The 24728-nt window shown below is 39.0% G+C and overlaps 1 protein-coding gene across 3 annotated transcripts; it reads left to right on the top strand.

The window, feature by feature from the left end:
• The first annotated feature begins 961 nt into the window (after window positions 1-961).
• LOC124269309 (atrial natriuretic peptide receptor 1-like) lies at window positions 962-24361 on the top strand. Of its 3 annotated transcripts, none has more exons than XM_046704321.1 (8): window positions 962-1246; window positions 8504-9261; window positions 15217-15328; window positions 16122-16320; window positions 17518-17653; window positions 20311-20402; window positions 21675-21828; window positions 23647-24361. In XM_046704321.1, the coding sequence occupies exons 2-8, from the start codon at window positions 8592-8594 to the stop codon at window positions 23772-23774; spliced, it is 1491 nt and encodes a 496-aa protein (XP_046560277.1). In that variant the 5' UTR covers window positions 962-1246; window positions 8504-8591; the 3' UTR covers window positions 23775-24361. The 3 variants fall into 3 exon arrangements, with proteins under 3 accessions (XP_046560277.1, XP_046560275.1, XP_046560276.1); XM_046704319.1 differs by lacking the exon at window positions 962-1246 and adding an exon at window positions 6554-6841; XM_046704320.1 differs by lacking the exon at window positions 962-1246 and adding an exon at window positions 6554-6964.
• The last annotated feature ends 367 nt before the right edge of the window (window positions 24362-24728 follow it).

The following is a 24728-nucleotide window of genomic DNA, read 5'->3' as shown; positions in this document are numbered from 1 at the left end:
GCTCGTATAGTGACAGGACTTCCAAAATATACTTCTCGTGATCATTTGGAACTGGTTGGGAAACCCTTAGTGACCGTAGAAGAAAACGAAAACTTTGCTTATTTTATAAGATTATTCACAATGTTGCACCATCATACCTTCAAGAATTACTACCTACATATGTTGGCCAAAAATCATCTTATAACCTTCGCAACTCCTTAAACCTTCCATTTAAGAGATTGAAACTTTCCTTATCATCATTTTTCCATCTTCTATACGAATGTGGAACAATGTGTCCATAGAAACAAGAAGCATAGATTCATTAGCAGGTTTTAAATTGAAAATTCAAAGTAATATAAATGCAGCCCCACCTTTCTTTTGGTCTGGTACAAGGAAACTGAACATTATTCACACAAAACTAAGGTACAATACAAGTCCGCTTAATTACGATTTATTCAGAATGAATTTAAGATCAGATGCTTCTTGTACTTGTGGTTGTTCTTGTGAAAATTCATGGCATTATCTTTTAGAATGTTCTTTGTATACAACGCAGCGTAAAGATTTGTTTGTAAATATAAATACTGTCGTTAAACATCGCATACCCATTAATGTAGACTTATTGTTATTTGGTCATGTTACACTATCACTATATGAAAATGAATTATTATTTGAACATGTTCGCAAATATATTAAGCTCACTGAAAGATTTTTGTAGTTTTATTCTTGTATATATTATACACATCCTCTTTAATTCATTTCACAAATCCCCGTTGTCAATGTTTTTTAATTAATTGTAAATATGACTTATGTAACTTCTGGGAGAGGGCGTTCCTAAGTCGGATAACTTGTGCCCAATCCATTTCATTTTCGAATAAAATATGTTTTAACAAACAACAAATACAAAAAGTTTGCAAAATAATAAGTTTTCAGCTCGTGATCGAAGTTACCCAGGTGTAACATTTTTCCTGATCTTCCACAGCTCATGGACCAATGTGTCACTGTCTTACACAGAAAGAAGGACATTGACAGACTTTGACAGACCTTGATCACAGGTCTCCGTGGGGTGTGCACTATTATAAAAAGGTCTCCTACTACTAGTAGATGGGACTGTGTTTCCTATATGACGCGTGAGTAATGTATCCTACAGCTAGGTGATGTTCGCATCACGTATATAGACGAGAACTGCATCCTGCCTGCAATTGAGGATCGAATACTACATGAAGATGACGACTGCACTCTACATCAAGTCAATGAATGTGTCCTAAACGTAAGTTATGACTGTATCCTAAATGTAGGCGATGACTGTATCTTACATATAGGTGATCGTTTTATCTTAAATGAAGGCGATGCGTGATTCTAAGATGAAAAAACGTGTCTGCGAATATAAAGCATATGTAGGAGGTGAGTTTAAAGCAGATGTAGAGGGTGAATTGTGAAACAGATGTCTAAGGTGAGTGTAAAACACATTTAAGGGTGCCAATAATCTCACATGTATGAGATGACTGTAGAACATGTGTTGGTAGAAATGTATGTATGTATAGGTGGGATCAATATACGGTAAGAATACCTTTTCACCTGCTTTCAAAACCGATTCCTGGATTAAGAAAATTGAACACAATTGTTCTTATCCAGTAGCACAATATACTGCTTGTTGTTTATAGTAAGGCACGTAGATTTAAATATGTGATATCACTCGCCGTTTCTCATAATCTTGGTTTTGTGCCTGGCCAAGACTCGATATTTGCAAACACCGGTGATTCAGGAATATCACAGACACTGATGCTGAACAAAATCGTATTTCACTAAATCTCTCACACGCAAACGCATACGACACATGGACACTGTACACATAACACGCACCTAACACTTCCAGTGACAATGTGTCGGAGGTTTGAGGGCTTCTCCTATTTCCCCTGTGTGTCTACAAATTCTACACAGTTATACTTCCCTGGTGGGCTTCAGATTGACACATTACACTTGGCGAACATGTGGAAACATGTTTTACACTAAAAATAATCAGGACTTTTGTATGAATCGGGGGTACATTATTCATGAAAGGTGATACTTGGAAGTGCGATAGTGTTAATTGTAGCCACCAGATACACGATAAGGTACACGATAAGGGGAGATTTTATCTTTTAAGAAGGCAGCAATACTGATAAAGTTGCTGAATTCACAACAGATAAGCAAACACAATAAAACGTCTTAAGTTTGCTGATTTTAATACTAACACAAGCTATATCGTGTAATTTGTCATTGACCTATAATGTTTACGGTAATTGTTATGGGCATAGAATACTCCATACCTAAAATATGTAACTACCAAGATGGGACTGAACTGACTCCATTCAGTCTCATCTGTTGTGATGTGATCGTACTATGGACCGTTTCCAATCCATCGGCAGTTGGAATGGGATAAAATTTGGCTGAACTTTATTAACCAGCATGTACACTGATCGATAAAGCACCATGTATTGTAATCACGAACATACACGTGTTATTGTACACGTGGCTTCCTTTGTTACTCACACAACTCACTACCTTATTCAGCATTCTACCATGACTTCAGTAAACACTAGATTGTGATTGGTTAATTAAAGTCATTCAGAGGTATATAATCACGTTATACAGGTCTCTGTTTTCCGTGCGCAATCATACATGGTTTACGGTAATGCACTATTTTTGTCTGCCCACTAACATGGCGGACACCAAACAACCTACCGATGCATCGATAAATTACGGCGATTTTACTGTCGGAAATTACACATATGTCTTTAAAGATGGATTTAGCGATGACGGGCACGACTCACTACTTGCGTAAATCACAGCAATAGGTGTTTATACATACAAAAGTACTTCGAAAGCATGGAAACAAATATTCAGTCGAACAAGATCAAAACATCGTGTGCTTTCCGAATAAAAATTCAGCAAAAACAAATATGTTTACGTTGATTCTATGTTATGTCAGAATAGATCCAGCAATAGACTGCTACAAAATTTCCGTGTTAAATTTATTATCAGCTTTCGTCAACGATATCGCCACTGATCTTGATCCGGTAACGGAGGATGCATTAACATCGAACGCCGAATTTTAATTTTAATGCCTTCCGTCCACATAAATAAACAGTTGGGTTATCTTTTCAAACAAAATGATATTTTGAAATTTGTACTGTTTCAAATTTAGCGGTAGTAAAACACAATTAGATCTACAGAATCTGCAAACCGTTCTGTTTAGCCCAACATATTTTTTTTCTAAATGTATAATATCGTTGAAAAAGTTATTTAGCTTAGTCATGATCCCTCTTATCCATTACACTGCTTGATCTAAAGTAGTCTATTAAAGTATAATTAATTACCTTACCGTGTTTATGCTAGAGGTACACCCTCGTGTCCTGATCCATCCTTTCGGAAATATCACCACAAATCTGGCTCTTTGTCAACAGACTCGCGAACATGCCAGCGAATCCGATTCAATTTGAATTCACTACGCTTTGAAGCCATTAGGTCACAAAACACTTTCCAAAATGTAGAAAATAATATCCGTAGAATCGAATTTGAGCACAAAGTACACACATGAGTGTGTAAGAGTCACAACAGCTGTCGCACGCAGACGTAGAGGTGCGTGAAATCGTCAAGTTGACAGGGCGCAAAATTCAACAGTATCTAAATTCGGTACAACACGGACTTCTCGTTACAGCAAAAGCGCCCCTACTCTTAAATTTTGTACCAGTACCAGTAATTAGATATCAAAGACTATCTCAGTCATACAATCAGGTTAACCTTGCGCAAACTGTCAGTGGCTCTCCTGTCGCGTCTTTCCAAATGTAAACAATGACTTCGAGAAAAAGGTCAAGGCCATGAGGTTGCTGCCACTATTCTGGTGGGGAAAGAGTCTACGGTGGAATTTTCAAATGTGAACCAAGCTTTTCAAACTTATTTGATATATGTTTTCCAACTTATCAGTTAATGATTGGTGATTGATGCATTGAAAAACCAAAACGTGATTTGTTATTACTGAATCTGGAGTTTGTTAGTCATTGACGGTTTGCCACCAAACACCCCGTTTCGGGCGATACCACTTGAGATTGGAATGCGAGGCCGCTTCACGTATTGACTCGTAACCAAAGAAAGAGCTCCACCTGAAATTGTTCATAAAATTGTCATGGTAGAATGGAGATAAACCTACTGTGTTGGAAAATCAGAGGTATATAACGAAATTATAATAGCTCTAAATTGTTCATTTAAAACCTCACGCTACGCGTTCGGTTTTAAATGAAATTTAGAGCTATTATAATTTCGTTATATACCTCTGATTTTCCCACACAGTAGGTTTATCTCCTAAATAACCCATAATGAACCAGAATGTCAACCGATATCAAAGTACGATGACCAAGACCTCGTGACAGGAATCTGATACGATTCTCCCAGTTCTAAAGAGAAAGAAATCAAGCTAGATTATTGAAGGCAGGAAGTATTTGTTAGCTGGTGTTTCACTGATGGGTAACGCCTTTTTGTTGTCTTAAACTTGGAGTGAGTAGAAGAAGTGAGAATAATTTCATCTGTACGTTTTAAGCCGTTGTGAATCACATGTTTGTCACTCTTACATGTTTATTAATGAACCGTAGACATGTACTGTAATTTAATATTATACGTACTTAACGATTTTAGATGAACTACATGTATATGAATTTTCGATATATTTACCACATCAATATTGTGTATGAATAAAGTATTGATCATTGACTGGTTATCTCCATTATTTAGCCTGTGACCTCGTTTCGATCTTGCATAGTAATTTGCAAAGCTGTACGTCACGACTTATCCAGGCCAAAAGCTGATGGGAAGTCAGTCATTGGCTTTCACACACCCGAATAGTTCCATGGATCACGACTTTTGTACTATATTCATGCAGTTAATGAGTACTTCAACTCGCAGCGTTCATTTTAGATTTTAGAAGAAAAACCTTGCCATCTGACCATGGAGGGATAGTGATTTTTTAAAATGGAAACGAAAAGCAAAAATGAAATTAATTTCTTTTCTCAAACTTTATTTTTAAGTTTGTTGAATCTGTATTTATGGGTTTCCGATGATATATGTTGTAGAATCAAGCCACATATGTTAAATGCTTACACATAGTCCAGATAATTCGGAAATTGCTTTCGAGTTGACCGTTGGGGGCAGTCAGGTTTGTTGTATGTGATAGACCAGGAGTAGTTATCTATAACATTGAACCTTATTATGCTTTATTAACCATGCTTCAAGCACAGCACGGACATACGGGGTTTTATGTTGCCCCAGTAGTTCCTGAAGTTTCTGAAATATATCAGCATGAAATTACCCGCGTCAAACTTACTGGACATAATGCACATAGCGCGACTGTCTAATTTTCCCAGCTCATATACGGCAGCTCTCAAACATTAAATAACATTGATGAATAGGTTGCGACAAAACCCATTCCACATTCATTGGAGATATCCGCTGAAAGCAAAGTCGATTGTACAACTTTGATTATAACATGAGCAGTATTACAGCTGTAGGATGTTGTTTGTAAACAAATCGGGTCTGACCAGACAATGCAGTGATTGTCACCATGCGATACGATGACAGAGCATGTCTACATGAATCACTATGAAATAGTGATGACACCAGGTGTTCGCGGTGAGCGTATCCTGCACCACCAGTGGCACCGTCATAAAACAATAGCCCAAGATTTATATAGTAATCTAAGTCATCAATATTTACGGTGATGGTGATAAGAACATCTTAACATTTCAGAAATGACAAATGTTAGTGAATTTTGTCTGTGGACACTGCGCAAACGCAAAAAAAATGTCCTCACTAGAGGAACAGGGTGGCATTAGCCCTAAACAAAGTAATTATCTGTCTGTTATTGATCTCATTGCGGCATTTGTTTACTTGTTAAAGACCCGGCTAGGTCATAAGCACCAAGTGGAAACAATAGCCGGGATAGCAAACAACCCTGTCGTACTCCACGAGAGGCGCAATACGAACAGGTGCCCATGTACTCTGACAGTGTACTCCTTATCCTGCTAAAGCTATATCATTGCTTCCAGTGGGTTACCAGGGATACCAAAACAACACGTGATTTTCTATTTGTTAACAGACAAAGATCTGACGTTTTTTAAGGACTGTAGTTATTCTGGAAAGAGAAAATCTCAATTAACTGCATCCTCGCACGCGACTGTCTTGGAATAACGAGTAATTCTCCAATGTCAAGACCTCAGACAACGCGGGGCACGTGTCATATAGCAGGCAGTGGCTGCAACTTTAATATTGTACACAGCTACCCTAAACACCATTCGTTCTCTTGCACTATGTTAAGTCAAGTTTTAAACAAATACATCCATCTACATGTACGGTAAAACAAGCCGACAATACTAACGGCAATCAGTCACATGTTCATAACACAGCTGATTAGGCGCCACTGAGTGTTGTGGATTTGAAACAGAAATCAAGTGTTATTTCCTTCGTCTTGCATTACATATTGTAATTTGGAACGGAAACACGTCAACTTAATATCATACAAACGGCGCTTTCATACATATATCGGAAATGCGGTTTGTGCGAAGGGCTGGCTCCACAAAGTATTTGTGTTGTGAAAAGTAGTCTTTGCGTAGCTAGAACATGGTCGCTGACAATATAGTGGTCGTCGTTTGTGGGATCTGAACCACGCATGGAATGGTTTGCTGCTGAAGGACTTAATAGGCACGAGCTGAAGCTGCATCTTTCGTTGAACAATACACTTGTGGAACAAACAAGGCGGATTGAAGCTGTACAGATAGGTTGATCATAAGTAAAACGGGGATTCTAGTTATACACATCGGTGGATCATAAACTAAAGGTTGGTTGTAGTTATAAACATCGGTGGATCATAAACTAAAGGTGGGTTGTAGTTATGCACATTGTTGGATCATAAACTAAAGGTGGGTTGTAGTTATACACATCGGTGGATCATAAACTAAAGGTGGGTTGTAGTTATGCACATTGTTTGATCATAAACTAAAGGTGGGTTGTAGTTATGCACATTGTTGGATCATAAACTGAAGGTGGCTTGTAGTTATACACATTGTTGGATCATTAACTGAAGGTCGTTGTAGTTATACACATTGTTGGATTATAAACTGAAGGTTGGTTTGTAGGTATACACATTGGTGGATCATAAACATCGGTGGATCATAAACTGAGGGTGGGTTGTAATTATACACATCAGAGAATCATGAACTAAAGGTAGATATTAGTTATACACATCAGTGTATCCAACACTGAAGGTGGGTTGTAATTATACACATCAGAGAATCATGAACTAAAGGTAGATATCAGTTATACACATCAGTGTATCCAACACTGAAGGTGGGTTGTAATTATACACATCAGAGAATCATGAACTAAAGGTAGATATCAGTTATACACATCAGTGTATCCAACACTGAAGGTGGGTTGTAATTATACACATCAGAAAATCATGAACTAAAGGTAGATATCAGTTATACACATCAGTGTATCCAACACTGAAGGTGGGTTGTAATTATACACATCAGAGAATCATGAACTAAAGGTAGATATCAGTTATACACATCAGTGTATCCAACACTGAAGGTGGGTTGTAATTATACACATCAGAAAATCATGAACTAAAGGTAGATATCAGTTATACACATCAGTGTATCCAACACTGAAGGTGGGTTGTAATTATACACATCAGAGAATCATGAACTAAAGGTAGATATTAGTTATACACATCAGTGTATCCAACACTGAAGGTGGGTTGTAATTATACACATCAGAGAATCATGAACTAAAGGTAGATATTAGTTATACACATCAGTGTATCCACCACTGAAGGTGGGTTGTAATTATACACGTCAGAGAATCATGAACTAAAGGTAGATATCAGTTATACACATCAGTGTATCCAACACTGAAGGTGGGTTGTAACTGTACAGAATCTGATGTTAAAGTTACATCAATAGTATCGTTAACCTGGGACACAGATGTAACGCAAGCGTTTTGCGAGGCGGACGCTTGTGAGATATGCCTGTGCGTGGTACATTCATATCATTACTGTCACTAGAAGTCAGTGAGTATTCTTTTACACCGCTTGTTGAAATAGTCAGACAGCAATTCTTGACTGCGGGAGATACCAGAAATGTGCTTCACACATTGTATCCATGTGTGTGGTCTGACAAGCGAACGCTTTAAACCACTAGCCTACACCGTCGCAAACTCAGATATTATTAATGTTGTGGGGAGTTAACATACGTCACTTAAAGTAGAAATGATATTGTTAAGAATTCTCTCCAGGGAAATTCGAATATCAGCATGTGTTAATTTGGACTGAGAGAAACTTTTAAACCTTTCCATTGTGAGTATAACACCATACGTATACAACACGGACCTAAGCGGGTTTGTATCTGTGTAATGTATCTTAAGTTAGTGTAAATTTAACTTGATTTAACTACAATTTTTATCCACCGTCATAACAGCTGCATTTATTTATTTGCAGCTTCTGTATGTTGACGGACAGATGACATAGTTGACATTGAAGTGTTCTCAGAGAGCCTCGATCTTCACCTTTCTACGACTACCAAAACATGTGGGCAGCGTTCATTGTCACTGGCATGTGCACGAGTATCCTTGGCAGTGATGTGGTCAAGGTTGGAGTGCTACTGCCCTCAAGTGGAAACTATCCATGGGTCATTCAGAAAACACTACCAGCGCTACAGATTGCCATAGAGCAATTATCAAAGAGCACAGATATTTTACCGAACCATCTACTTCAACTTGCTATCAGAGATAGTAAGTGTTCCGGAACAGAGGGGCCACTTGAAGCCATAGACTTATATAAAACAAGCAACGCTCATGTATTTATCGGGCCGGCCTGTGATTATGCTGTTGCGCCCGTGGCCCGATTCAGCAAACGATGGGGTATACCTGTGGTGACCGCGGGAGCTTTGGTCAGTGCATTCCACGATAAATCCGAGTATAAGCTGTTGACACGAATGATAGGTCCCTACAACAAAGTAGGGGAATTCGTCTTGAGCATTCTAACACATTTCAAGTGGCAACATGTTGGCATACTATACCCGGATCATACATACGGTCCAAATAAAGGAAAGTCAAGCTGTTTCTTCCAAGCGGAAGCGGTTTACATGGCACTGAAGAAAGCCTTTCCCGTCAGACCTTGGCATAAATCCTTCAGCCCCACACTCGGGGATGACCAGCTGAAGGCTTTGCTCCAGGAAGCTATAAACAACACAAGAGGTGAGTAAATCAGTTGCCTACATCATTCCATGATGTGGCATACTGTACCTTATACAACACGGCATGTTGATACCATATTCAATGCACAGTAAACAATGACTGCACGAAGTACATGGGTATTACATAGTAAAGAAAGGCTCAGCCTTAGCCATAGAATATTTAACACGTTTGAATCCAACAATCTGCAAAAGACATTGATCACCTTTAAGGAAAACTTATTAAAGGCTGTGTCAATAATGTTTTGCCATCTCACAATCCCCCAATGGATAGACATATTTAAGATACCTTAGGCCAATATTTTCTCAAAATGTTTGATGTAACGACGCTGTTGGCGCTTCGTGTCGCCATACTGCCCGTTCAATGGCGGCCACAAAGTATCATTAATTGTCTCATATATTATTTTAAGCAATTGGTCTCATATTTAGAACTGATACTGTATCATACTACATCGGTCCAAGGTCAAGTGCACAAGTTAAGGGTCAGTGCATATCACTGTACATTGATTCGTTCAACTGGTAAACTCGCGACACATGTTATAATGAAAAGTAAGCGTGGTGATCTAAATTAAACAGAGAAGAGACTGATATGGTTGTATCTGATACTAATTACAATGCTATTGAGTGATCTCGTTAAATCCTCAGTGTGGAACCGGAGTATTACCCATTGGTTACATGGCCTTTGAGACAGTTTGCTATGGTATATCTTTACAATATTCCACCAAGTGTGAACTTCACACGCAACACCAAGATCGGGAAGGTAGCGGGCAGCCTAAGTGTTAAAGCACTTGCTCTTCAATCCAAAGATACGGGTTCGGTTCGGCGCATGAGTGAGATGGCATCCACGGAGATATTGCTGAAGTATTATAAAAACTCCCACTCCATATTAAAGTCGAGTCTATTTAACATCATTACACAGAGTTTAACACTTTGTGGTTTCACTGTTACTTGAACGGATTTCGCACTAATGAACATTTCCGCAAGCAGGAATCATCAAGTACATTGGTTGACAACAACTGGTTGAAGCGAGCAAATCTTGATCAGTGATAATACAAGATTAGTATTAGTCATTGCACAAATCCATTACACGCACTACACAGCTGGTGATAATCATAATTAAATAAGACAGTTAGTGATAACCATTATTACTAAAGACAATTAGTGATAAACCTCATAACACAAGGATAGTCGTGATACTAAACATCACATATCATAATAAATCATAGCCTTTATTGAACGAGGACAGGAACTGATTGCACAGGACAATCAGTGAAAACATCACTTCAGTACACAAAGACTGCCATGATAAACCTCATCACACAAGGACAGTCCTTAGAACCCTCATCACATAAGGACAGTAAATGGTAACCCGCATTACACATGGTCAGTAAATGGTAACCCGCATTACACATCGTCAGTAAATGGTAACCCGCATTCCACATGGTCAGTAATTGATAACCTTCATTACAAACGGACAGATGTATAACAATAAAATGTTCTCGTCACGATATGGCTGAAATATTGCCGATGTGACGATAAATTATAACTCACTCACTCACTCACTCACTACAAACGGACAGTAAACGGTAACCCGCATTAACCAAGAACAGTCGTGATAACCCGCATGACACTAGAACAGTCATGATAACCCTCGTCACCAAAGGAAAGTCCTGATAACCCTCTTCACACAATGAGAGTACATGATAATCCGCATTAAAAAATGACAGTAAAAGATAACCCCCATAACTATAGGACAATAAATGATAACCCGCATTACAGGAGGACATTAATGATAACCCAAATTACATAAAGACAGTAAAAGAACACCCGCATTTCTCAAGGACAGTAAATGATAATGCTCATTAAACAAGGACAGTCATAATAACCCTCATTACACGAGAACAGTAAATGATAACCCGCATTAAATAATACAGTCCTGACAACCCATATTACAGAAGGACAGTAAATGGTAACCCGCATTACAGAAGGACAGTAAATGGTAACCCGCATTACAAAAGGACAGTAAATGGTAACACGCATTACAGAAGGACAGTAAATGGTAACCCGCATTACAAAAGGACAGTAAATGGTAACCCGCATTACAGAAGGACAGTAAATGGACAATCCTGATAACCCTCATCACACATGGACAGTAAATGATCACCCAAATTACACAAGGACAGTCTGTGATAACCTTCATTAGACAAATACAATCAGTGATAACCCTCGCTACACAATTACAATCAGTGATAACCCTCATTACACAATCACAATCAGTGATAACCCTCGTTACACAATAAGAATCAGTGATAACCCTCGTTACACAATAACAACCATTCATAACCCTCATTAAAAAAATACAATCAGTGATAATCCTCATTTCACAATTACAGTGATAACCTTCATTACACAATTACAATCAGTGATAAACCTCATTACACAATTGCGATCAGTGATAACCCTCAGTCCACAATTACAATCAGCGATAACCCTCATTACACAATTACAATCAGTGATAACCCTCATTACACAATTACAATCAGTAATAGCCCTCATTACACAATCACAGTGACTGTTAACCCTCATTAAAAGTTACAATCAGTGATAACCCTCATTACACAATTACAAGTTGCGATAACCCTCATTACACAATCACAATCAGTGATAACCCTCATTACATAATTACAATCAGTGACATTCCTCATTACACAACTACAATCACTGATAACCCTCATTACACAATCACAATAAGTGATAACCCTCATTACACAATCACAATAAGTGATAAACCTCATTACACAATTACAATCACTGATAACCCTCATTACACAATCACAATTAGTGATAGCCCTCATTACACAATCACAATTAGTGATTACCCTCATTACACAATAACAATCAGTGATAACCCTCATTACACAATCACATTCAGTGAAAACCCTCATTACACAATCACAATTAGTGATTACCCTCATTACACAATTACAATCAGTGATAACCCTCATTACACAATCACATTCAGTGAAAACCTTCATTACACAATTACAATTAGTGATAACCCTCGTTACATAATTACAATCAGTGATAACCCTCATGATACAATCACAGTTAGTGATAAACCTCATTACACAATCACAATCAGTGATAACCCTCATTACACAATCACAATCAGTGATAACCCTCATTACACAATCACAATTAGTGATAATCCTCATTACACAATTGGGATCAGTGATAACCCTCATTACTATGTCACAATTAGTGATAACCCTCATTTCACAGTTAAAATCAGTGATAACCCTCGTTACACAATCACGATTATTTATAACCCTCATTGCACAATTACAATCAGTGATAACCCTCATTACATAATCACAATAAGTGATAAACCTCATTACACAATTACAATCAGTGATAACCCTCATTACACAATCACATTCAGTGAAAACCTTCATTACACAATTACAATTAGTGATAACCCTCATTACACAATTACAATTAGTGATAACCCTCGTTACATAATTACAATCAGTGATAACCCTCATGATACAATCACAGTTAGTGATAAACCTCATTACACAATCCAAATCAGTGATAACCCTCTTTATACAATTACAATTAGTGATAAACCTCATTCCACAATCACAATTAGTGATAATTCTCATTACACAATCACAATCAATGATAACACTCATTACACGATTACAATCAGTGATAACCCTCGTTACACAAGCACAATCACTGATAGTGATAACCCTCATTACACAATTACAATCAGTGATAACAATCTCGTTACACAATTACAATCAGTGATAAAGCTTATTACATAATTGCGATCAGTGATAACCCTCAGTACACAATTACAATCAGTGATAACACGCATTACATAATTACAATCAGTGATAACCCTCGTTACACAATTACAATCAGTGATAACCCTCATTACACCATCACAATCAGTGATAACCCTCATCACACAATTACAATCAGTGATAACCCTCGTTACACAATTTCAATCAGTGATAACCCTCGTTACACAATTACAATCAGTGATAACCCTCATTACACAATTGCAATCAGTGATAACCCTCATTACACAATCACAATCAGTGATAACCCTCATTACACAATCACAATCAGTGATAACCCTCATTACACAATCAGTGATAACACTCAATACTGAAGGACAACTAGTGATAACGATCAGTACTCAAGGACAGTGAATGATAACCCTCATTACACCAAGACCAGACTCACTTTCAACACTGATAGGGATCCTCTACCACCAACATTGCCTTCCATGCACTTTGTTGTATCATGACCGGGCGTAAACAAGAAACACTTGATTGTTCAAAACCAAACAACTCCCAGGAAACAGTACAGTCGAGTGTGAATGGTGGAGCTTGTGTGACCTGCAGTGTGAAGCCTTTGCAATCCGAGCATTTGCTTGTGATCTGCGACAGAGGACTTGTGCCACTACTTGTTTTAACGTGGTGTCACGACAACAAGTGGCTTCACTTCAACTCATGTCGTGTTTGCTCTGGCGGTGGTACGTGTACGTGCCTACAGAGTACATGCCAAAGAAACACCAGCACACGTCCGCTATCTATCACAAAGTTTGAAGTTTCAATCAATCTTTATTTGGTACTTAAAAGGCCACAGTCCTGTTGCACATGCAAATACACAATATTTACAACTGGGTAGCAGGAAGGCATATGTTAAATATATTTACAGATTACAGGTTCTGTAATTCAATAGTATTTGTTAACAATAAAGTCATTCTTATTTCATTTGGCTGGGTATAATAGTGGGATGTTAAATATCTCTTTCTAAGGTTTTCATAGGCGGGACAGATGAAAAGAAAACGGTATTTGTCTTTTACAGCATTAACGTTACAGATGTTGCAAATTCTACGATTACGGGGAATATTGATATAACGCCCAGTTTCAACAAACAACTCGTGCGGTGAGCAGCGAAAACGGGATAAGGTTACAATGAGTTTCTTTCCAGTGATTTTTGATGAATGCATTTCTAGGCATAGTTCCGATTTCCAATATTTATAATACAGACATTTAGAGGATAGATTGATTCAAGCCATGTTTGTTATAGTATGGGGGCGTGGTGGGCGAGCTGTATAAATAGATTATAATAAAATGAACATAAAATGATATGATGATAATATATGATAAAAATGGAAAAGCAAATTGGGTAACTGATGTAAGGGAATATTTTATTCAAAAGGGGATATGGTTATGTGTGGAATAATCAAAACGCCCAACCAGAACATTATTTTATCATGTCTCAGATCCAACGAATGAAAGACATCTACCAACAAAGCTTGAATTAGGCTTTGGCAGTGTAGGTATCCGTTTTCAGGCACGGATTCGTTCAGGAATACGATGTGTTTTTCAAACCAATGTTACAACACCATTTCCCACTAGCCTTGTGTACCAACAAGTCTAGGTATATGTGTGCTATCTGTTTCTAATGGTACAAAGTTTGTGTTCTTCACTGTTTATCTCATATACGTTTTCGCACATAATATTAAAAGTATTCTGTAGAGCTCGTCGTATTTTTGGCATCCTTTTGGGTTGAATAAATGTCTTTTTTGATATAATTCCACAATATTTTGTACTTCATCTTACATGTTTTATTATCCACCCAGAGGACTCTGAATCTGAAATCTTTGCGGTGATCAATGGTGTTTAATACGCACGTGACAAGGAGGAGAAAGACGGAATGTCATGTTTAACACGCTGGGTTTGGAGTATATATAAATGAGTTTTTTCGAAGACTCTGGAAGGAAGCCTAACTCGTATAATAGTTCTGAGTTACACATTACTGATGTTATATCCAGTTCATTTCACACTGACGGTGATGGGCATGGATTAAATGGGTTTGTCCATGTGTTTCTTGAGACCTTTACTGTGAAAATTACCTTTATTTTTTTTCTGTTTAGTTATTTTGCTGTGTGCATCCCCCGACACTGTGAGGAATATCATGATCCAGTTCGCCCAACTTGGGCTTGACAACGGCGAGTTTGTGGTCATCAATCTGGACATGTTCTCAAAGTAAGAAGAAGGCATGTTTGCATATATTTGGAGCTATGGTACTTGTCTTCACGGAAAGATAGTCTGTAATAGATGAGCTGTTTAAGTTAATTTTATCTCCCTTTTTAGAAGGCTACATTCAATTTATGGATACATTTGTCTCCTGCGTGAACTCATTTGGACGTTCTGACGTTCCAACGGATCACCCGGTTGTGTCAGGTGCAGCAAATCGCTGAAGAGATTCGTCCCTCTGGCAGGGCGAAACCCCGTGACTTTGATTTCCATTCCTGGCTCGATTCCTGGGTCGACCCGATTTTGTTTCCAGGTTTGTCAGCATCAGACTCGTGCTCTTTGGTTTCACCAGAATGGATAATGTGCGTGACTTTCATAACCTCGGCCTTTACACCAACATCAAGCTGACAAGAGATGTTCCAAGAGATGTTCATATCAAACTAAATCACTCCATATGTCTTTAACACACACACACACACCAGTTCATTTTACCTTGACGTCATAGAAGCTGCTGGCGTTTATGTTTCATGGCTTTGGACATTTGTGCACGAATTACCATTGTTTTTCTTCCCTTGCGTAGAGTACTCTAAGTTGATTTTCCAAAATATCAAGACACTCTAAAAATATACTTTGTCGCAGGATAAAGTACACTCAGTGCACACGCACACGCACGAAAGCAAGCTAACACACACACGCGCACGCTGGAAGTTTTGATGAAGGCTAGATAGGAACATGATAAATAAAAACAAATTTAAAAAAATCATTGGAATATGATTATCATTGCATTCACTTATGCTTACAGTTGGAAAAGCGGAAGCAGTATACCTTGGTTCCGTGGAAGTGACACGACAGAGAGAAACACACAGGCAAAGAAGGCATATGAGTCTGTGATGACAGTTACCCACCGGCACCCCGCCAGTGCTGAGTTCGCCACGTTCTCGAAGGAAGTGAGAAGAAGGGGGTCCAGCTTGTACCCAGACTACGTTTATGACGAGGAGGAGGTACAGGGCTTCATTGTGACTGGTCAAACCTCCTTTCATCTTAAACATATATATATAACAACCAATTTTTAAATAGAAGAAAAAATATTATAATCTCAAAAGTGAATACGTTACTCTTGATCTTGCTCTATTATTAGTCGAGAACCATACTCAACGTGAAAGTAACATGTCACACCAGCTTTTCTATCATTTTTGTTGTTTTTGATTCACCAAACTTCTGTTTAGTGTGACAGTTCCACAGGCAGCTAACGGTTTCACTTTTGTCTCCACCTATTACCTGTCACAACAATGGACCAGCACACGGTCATGCGCGATCTTAAATAAAAACTACAAACAAAAAATATGGGAACACCCTAAAAATTGATAGTCATATATAAATTGAAGCGTGATGGGGTCATTTATACTCTAAGGTAAATGCAACTTTTTGTGTGCTTAATGGGCACTATAAACGACATGTTGGAACATGTAGTGAAGGATGCTGAAACACACCAGCACCATGTTTGATTCAAACGCCCAAACACAACAGCCTAGTGCATGTGGAAGACAGACTTCCCCTGCAGCTTGTGTCAACTGGGCACAGGCAGTTGTGAATCGGTTCCGAAGGGCTCGGACCATAGCATATCGGTCATCTGCCCTTGATGCTTTTCTGGGTATTCGAGAGCGAGGTCTCACCTTTACTCTACCAGTGGCCTGGAACCTGTCCCTGGGGACACCTCAAGACGGAGAGCAGCACTTATGCATTCTCCATCCTGTAACCATGCAATGGTCCTGCCTCTGTTGCGGACGCTTAACGGTTTGCTCTGTGGCATGGTGAAGAAGATGCAAGGCTTCAATACTGCCTGTAGCTTCTTTTAAAGGAAACGTTGCCACAAGCTGCATGGGAAGTCTTTCTACCACATACACTAGGCCGTTGTGTTTGGGCGTTTGAATCAATCATGGTGCTGGCGTGTTTCAGCATCATTGTTTTTCGCTGTTTTTAACAATGTTTCATTTCACTCAAACTCAACGAATATTGAATCAGTTGCTTCACTGCATGTTCCAACATGTCGTTTAAACTGCCCATTAAGCACACAAAAAGTTGCATTTACCTTAGAGTATAAATGACCTCACCACGTTTAAGTTTATATATGACTATCAATTTTTAGGGTGGTCCAATTTTGTTTGTTTGTAGTATATAATCCTCTTGCTTGTTTGAAGGTAAACCTGTTTGTTGGCGCCTTCCACGATGCTGTGTTTCTGTACGCTATCTCGCTGCATGAAACCCTTGAGTCTGGAGGGAACGTAACTGACGGTGTCGCCATCACCAGCAGAATGTGGAACCGGACATTTCGAGGTACATATGCAAGTTTTGTCACTGCATACTATCAAACACTGAATATAGAACCTATCATAACATGATTCTTTTTCGCATTAAATATGGAAGTAAAAGATGTTTATATTTTGTAAGTTGGTGACTACATGTAATGATGATGATAACAGAAGTGTCTGAAGCATTATGGTGGAAACAGAGGCAGAAACAGAGGCAGATGGTACAATATATGATTACATATGATCTGACTTCCTGTTTCTGATTCCATCACAAGGGATAACTATTTCAAAGCACGAACCATGAAGGATCGTTTTACTAATATAAGTTCTCTTTTAATTATTGCATTTTAAAAAGAATTAGACTTGGTAACTGATTTGTAAATAGATACATATTTTATTATTGGGAGTTTAGATTAGTAACTGAGATTGTTAGTGGCTGTACCCTCAAAGGGGGTTGAAGTAGCGTAAAATTATTGTCCTCCTGAGAGGGTACGTAAGTCCCAAACATTCAAAGGAAATTTAAATTTACCAGCTGTTTTAAATGTAGTATTCTTGTCATTTTAATTTTGGCTAAATTTGACTTCAATCGCCAGCGGCTGAAGGGATGATATAAATTGAGCTAGGGTCCATGCACATAGCAAAACTAATGTAAGTCCCCATGGTCCCTAATTTGGTGATCTACCTTCAGTTGTTGGCGATCTATAGCCAGTTTGTATGTTGTATTGTCCGAATAGTGCTATTAGTTTTACCTTTCTACACTAGTTTTAGTTGTAATTGTGATATTCTAGTTGTTTTACTGTCCTTCGTAGACAGGTTTTTATCATATACGTATATTCCATTTCATTGTCAAATATGTTCTCGTCACGATATGGCTGAGATATTGCCGATGTGACGTTAAATATTAACTCACTCACTCACTCTTGAATCTGATGTGTAGTTCTTAAGAAAAAATATTATCTTTTGATACTATTATTCCAGTCTATGTGTTGAACAGCTTGGGTATGCATACGTTCGTGTAAGATCTCCTATTAATGAACTATTTCTACTCAGCTGTAGTGCTGTCGGTGTAAACACAAAATGTAAAGATGTAACTCGTCCAACATAAAATCGTAGAGCTCATCCATCTGGATTCAAACTGTGTTGCAAAGGATTTCATTCCTGTGAATTCATATCAGTATGGACCTTCACCGAGTGAGGGTGAAATATTTTAAGCTCCGATGTTCATACAGTTTTGGCTGTTACTTTATATGTCAATGACCACACGCGGTGTGAGCGTCAGGTAGGTATCATTTTACTCCCCAACAGTCTACACTAGTAATTCTATTACATGGGTCATGCGGTTCAGGTGAAAAAGACTTTGAGTACTGTGCCTTAACTAATGTTGTTATTGCTATAGATTCAATTATCATTTAGGATCGGGGAGAGAGACTACGAATGTGGGGAAGAAACAACAGTTGTATTCCCAGAACAGATCACACCCCCCACTCACCTGAGATATAAGGATATGTTAGCCAAACATTGTACATTGTGCCTAACGTATGGTACGGAGATTTTTCTGCTGTTTGGTTTGTAACACCTTACTTATCAATATTACAGCTGACGGCGGTCTGTAAATAATCGAGTCAAGACTAAACAATCCACTCATTGACATTATGAGCGTCTAAACAATTGGGATACGATGAGTCAACCAAGTCAACGACCCTAACCACCCGATCCCGTCAGTCGCGTGTTACGACAAGCACAGTTTTTTGAAAACCAATTATTTCTGAGTCTTCACATGTCGGGGCTTTACGTAGTCACAAGGGCCACTGGAATGCGGGCGTGTGTTTGGAATGTGTGGCACCGTGTAGACATACACAGCGTCACACAGTCACAGCAGGGGATTCTATACTTCCAGTCTTACGAGATTTAACGATGCATTGCTACAGTCTGTACCATTAGTGGAATTATATTTCACTGATTGATGCTTATATAGTAGGTTTTGATCTAAGACTGGTATATGCCTTCATACCTGCGGTGTAGTAATGCATCAGACATGGTAATATCGCACATTTTCCGTGGTTAAACAATACACGCTATTCCATTGTTCTTTTGGACTTACTGACAGTCGCCACTTGGGATGGGAAACACATATGTTTCTCAGATGAGAAGCTAAGGGGAATATGTAAGGTAGCCTACTCGAAACTCGGAATTCAGGACTATCTGTCTGTTGCAAAATCTCTGATCCAACAGTTGTATTTCGTTCTGATTGATTATCCGTGATTCCTGGTAGCTCGGACGTTAATTTCTGCGTGGATCTGTTGAAGGTCGTCTTAATGCAGATCTGGTGACCAGCGCTATGTGATAGGTTATTGTATGCCTTTGTACATTTCCGTCGTGGATCGTTCTTCATGCAGTCAACCATTGGCTATGTGATGAAGTTGAGATCTCCTTGATGACTTCTCTGTGTGGCATTTTTAGAAGTTGGAGAGTCAGATAAGGACACACTAACTTTACAGAGGAACATCTTCTTAATTCAGGCGATGCGACGTTTCGATACGATTCTTGTTTCGTTGTCAAGCAAGCATGAATCAGGTAGAAACAGGGTAATATATATATATATATATATATATATATACAAAGTAGAAGCAACAAAAGCAGCCAGAAGAAGATTTGCAACAGTGTAAACATTGATTGTTGCAGGTATCACGGGGACGGTGACAATAGACAGCAATGGAGACAGGGACAGCGACTACTCGCTGCTAGACCTCGACCCTAGCACCGGGAAACTGGAGGTAGGATACACAATATTGCGTGAGACACAAGACAGGGGACACCAGAAACGGGCTTCACGCATTGTGCCACTTTGGGGAATCGAATGGCCTGTGATTGGCTGCAGCGTGACGAGCGGGGGAGTGAACCATAATGCTACCCTTTCTCCCCACTCCATCGCCCCGCGTCAGTAGTTAGAGCACAGTTAAATACTTACGGGTAATCACTGGTCACTTGTTGGGTCAGGATATCTATATGGTGATAACGTAATCTAAAGTACGCAGTGGGACGTGAAACTATCGTGTCTCATCACAATTATATGCTTCATTATGAGAAACGCTAACCAACAATCACGTTACCGCATGGATAATTCATTTTCAGTAGGAAATCGAAACATCGGTAGTGGGTGGTGGACTTGGTGTGATCTGCAGTGCCGATTTTGTGGAAGTCGAATATTTGTCTGTGGTCTAAGAGAGATCGAGAACTTGTGGCACACCTATACCTGGATATACGTAGCTGCTTTCCAATACACTGGCGACAAAACGTTTACATAAACTTTAAAATCACTGTCACTCGTCCACTGTTTCATGTTTACACCTGGTGTTTTCAGTGAAGAGCTAGCTATTTGTTACCTGTACATTTAACGGCTGTGAACTGAAATTGGGGCCAAATGGGCACCCCAGTTTAATTGTCACGTCACATGCAATGTGTAACCAGTATTGTCCTTATTGTGAACTGGCTAATGACTGTGGTTAATAAAGGAAAACTTTTACATAAATATTTGCTGTAAAGCGAGTGTCAATCCGATTTTATGAAACGTGACCAGTGAGTACAGTCTATCAACAGATTTCACGAAGAATGACTATTTATACATTCAATACTACATTATTGTTAGATATCAGTGTAAATGCAATCCAATACATGCTGACGGTCACAAGGGTCTCTCACGAAATGTTATGATTAATTGAATAAAAGGTGAGTAAAAGGCAACAGCTTCACCATAGAAATTTGAAAGTAAGTGTCATGGACCAAGAATTAAAACAAAGTTGTTTTGAAACAATGCAAGGAGAGAGGAAACCTTAAGGTGGTTTAGTATTACGTGTAAAATATAACACACTAATCTCAGACCGAAAGCGTGATTGGCTTAACACGTGAAGGTCCCTTGTACACTTAAACAATGCTCGGTTATCCGTCAAAATGTTTACAAAGATAGATTACATGAAGCGTCGTAAAATATTTCAACCATTCTTGCTGTATGATGGCGCCTGGTTCACAATTATTGAATCTATCAACAGGTTGTCTCAAACTACTTCGGGAATAGGAAACGATACGAACCGGTTGCCGGGAGAATGATTCACTGGGCTGGAGGAAAGACTTCTCCCCCACCAGACGTGCCTAAGTGTGGATTTGATGGAGCCAAATGTCAACAGCCAGAAGATCAATCTGATGGTAAGGGTGTCAGGCTGTGTTTGTTTGATGAAGCCGATTGTGTGTTGTGTTTGGATGCAGACGTACATCTGGTGTGATGGAGTCATTTGTCCTTCTAGGGGACAGAGTCGTAATGCAGACATAGTTGGGTCTCATAGAGCCATCTGTCCACCAAAGGGAGAGAGTTGTGATGCAGACATGGTGTGGTTGTGATAGAGCCAATTGTACACCAAAGGGAAAGAGTTGTGATACAGACATAGTGTGGTTGTGATAGAGCCAATTGTCCACCAAAGGGAGAGAGTTGTGATACAGACATGGTGTGGTTGTGATAGAGCCAATTGTACACCAAAGGGAGAGAGTTGTGATACACACATGGTGTGGTTGTGATAGAGCCAATTGTACACCAAAGGGAGAGAGTTGTGATACAGACATAGTGTGGTTGTGATAGAGCCAATTGTCCACCAAAGGGAGAGAGTTGTGATACAGACATAGTGTGGTTGTGATAGAGCCATCTGTCCACCAAAGGGAGAGAGTTGTGATACAGACATAGTGTGGTTGTGATAGAGCCATCTGTCCACCAAAGGGAGAGAGTTGTGATGCAGACAAAGTGTGGTTGTGATAGAGCCAATTGTACACCAAAGGGAGAGAGTTGTGATGCAGACATAGTTTGGGTCTGATAGAGCCAATTGTACACCAAAGGGAGAGAGTTGTGATGCAGACATAGTTTGGGTCTGATAGAGCCAATTGTACACCAAAGGGAGAGAGTTGTGATGCAGACATAGTGTGGTTGTGATAGAGCCAATTGTACACCAAAGGGAGATAGTTGTGATACAGACATGGTGTGGTTGTGATAGAGCCAATTGTACACCAAAGGGAGATAGTTGTGATGCAGACATGGTGTGGTTGTGATAGAGCCAATTGTACACCAAAGGGACAGAGTTGTGATTGTGATAGAGCCAATTGTACACCAAAGGGAAAGAGTTGTGATGCAGATATGGTGTGGTTGTGATAGAGCCAATTGTCCCCCAAAAGGGAGAGAGTTGTGATGCAGACATAGTGTGGGTCTGATGGAGCCAATTGTCAACCAAAGGGACAGAGTTGTGACGCAGACATAGTGTGGGTCTGATGGAGCCAATTGTCCACCAAAGAGAGAGAGTTGTGATACAAACATGGTGTGGTCTGATAGAGCCAATTGTCAACCAAAGGGAGAGAGTTGTGATGCAGACATTTTGGTTGTGATAGAGCCAATTGTACACCAAAGGGAGAGAGTTGTGATGCAAACATAGTGTGGTTGTGATAGAGCTAATTGTCCACCAAAGGGACAGAGTTGTGATGCAGACATAATGTCGGTCTGATAGAGCCTATTGTACACCAAAGGGAGAGAGTTGTGATGCAAACATAGTGTGGGTCTGATAGAGCCAATTGTACACCAAAGGGAGAGAGTTGTGATACAGACATAGAGTGGTTGTGATAGAGCCAATTGTACACCAAAAGGAGAGAGTTGTGATGCAAACATAGTGTGGTTGTGATAGAGCCAATTGTCCACCAACAGGAGAGAGTTGTGATGCAGACATAGTGTGGGTCTGATAGAGCCAATTGTACACCAAAGGGAGACAGTTGTGATGCAGACATAGTGTGGGTCTGATAGAGCCAGACTATATCTTAGGAAACATCAGACGGCATGTTACTATAGAAATATAATAACCCTAATTTCGGTGGAGTCTTATGACGTGAAGGAATGGCGATAGTCGTCCGTTAACAACTCATATTTTCTTAGTGTGTATAGCGACCACAAGCGTGCTTACTTAGGACACTATCATTGACACTGTATCATTTCAGAAGGATTTCCACAGTACGGCATCGTGATTATCGTACTGGGGTCCATCCTGCTGCTGGTGCTGGTGGCCGCCCTCCTCATCTACAGATGGAAGTTCAGCAACTATTACGCCATGTCACATTCCACGTGATAGACAGACGTCACACCTATATATCTCTGCAACTCAAAACAATGTTAAATTGATACGTACTACTAAACCGTACATTCTACAAAATTGATTATGAAACAGTCAGGATTATCTTGTTCACACACAATCTGCTATATATCATCTACACAACACAAAGTATATCATTATAAAACCTACTATACACAATTACACAACCTGCTATACACAATTACACAACCTGCTATATATCATTACACAACCTGCTACACATCATAACACAACCTGCTATATATCATTACACAACCTGCTGTATAACAATTACACAACCTGTTATACATCATTACACAACCTCATATACATGATTACACAACCTGCTATGTATCATTACACAACCTGCTATACATTCTAAGACAAGCTGCTATATATCATTACACAACCTGCTAAACACAATTACACAACCTGCTATACACAATTACACAAACTCCTATACACAATTACACAACCTGCTATACATCATTACACAAATTGCTATACACAATTACACAACCTGCTATACACAATTACAGAAATTACAGAAACTGCTATATATCATCAGACAACCTGTTATACATCATTACACAACCTGCTATATATCATTGCACAACCTACTATATATCATTACACAACCTGCTTATATCATTACACAACCTGCTATATATCATTACACAACCTGCTATACATCATTATACAACCTGTTATATATCATTACACAACCTAATATATATCATAACGAACCCTGCTATATATCATTACACAACCTGCTATGCACAATTACACAACCTGCTATACATCATTACACAATCTGCTATACACAATTACATAACCTGCTATATATCATTACACAACCTGGTATATATCAGTACACAACCTGCTATACAGAATTACTCAACCTCATATATATAATTACACAAACTGCTATACATAATTACACAACTATGC

Source organism: Haliotis rubra, unplaced genomic scaffold (assembly GCF_003918875.1).
Source record: "Haliotis rubra isolate DU_JTF1 unplaced genomic scaffold, ASM391887v1 Scf1439, whole genome shotgun sequence".
NCBI lineage: Eukaryota > Metazoa > Mollusca > Gastropoda > Lepetellida > Haliotidae > Haliotis > Haliotis rubra.
Note: the sequence above shows the minus strand (reverse complement) of the source record. Positions and strands in the feature narration are given on the sequence as shown.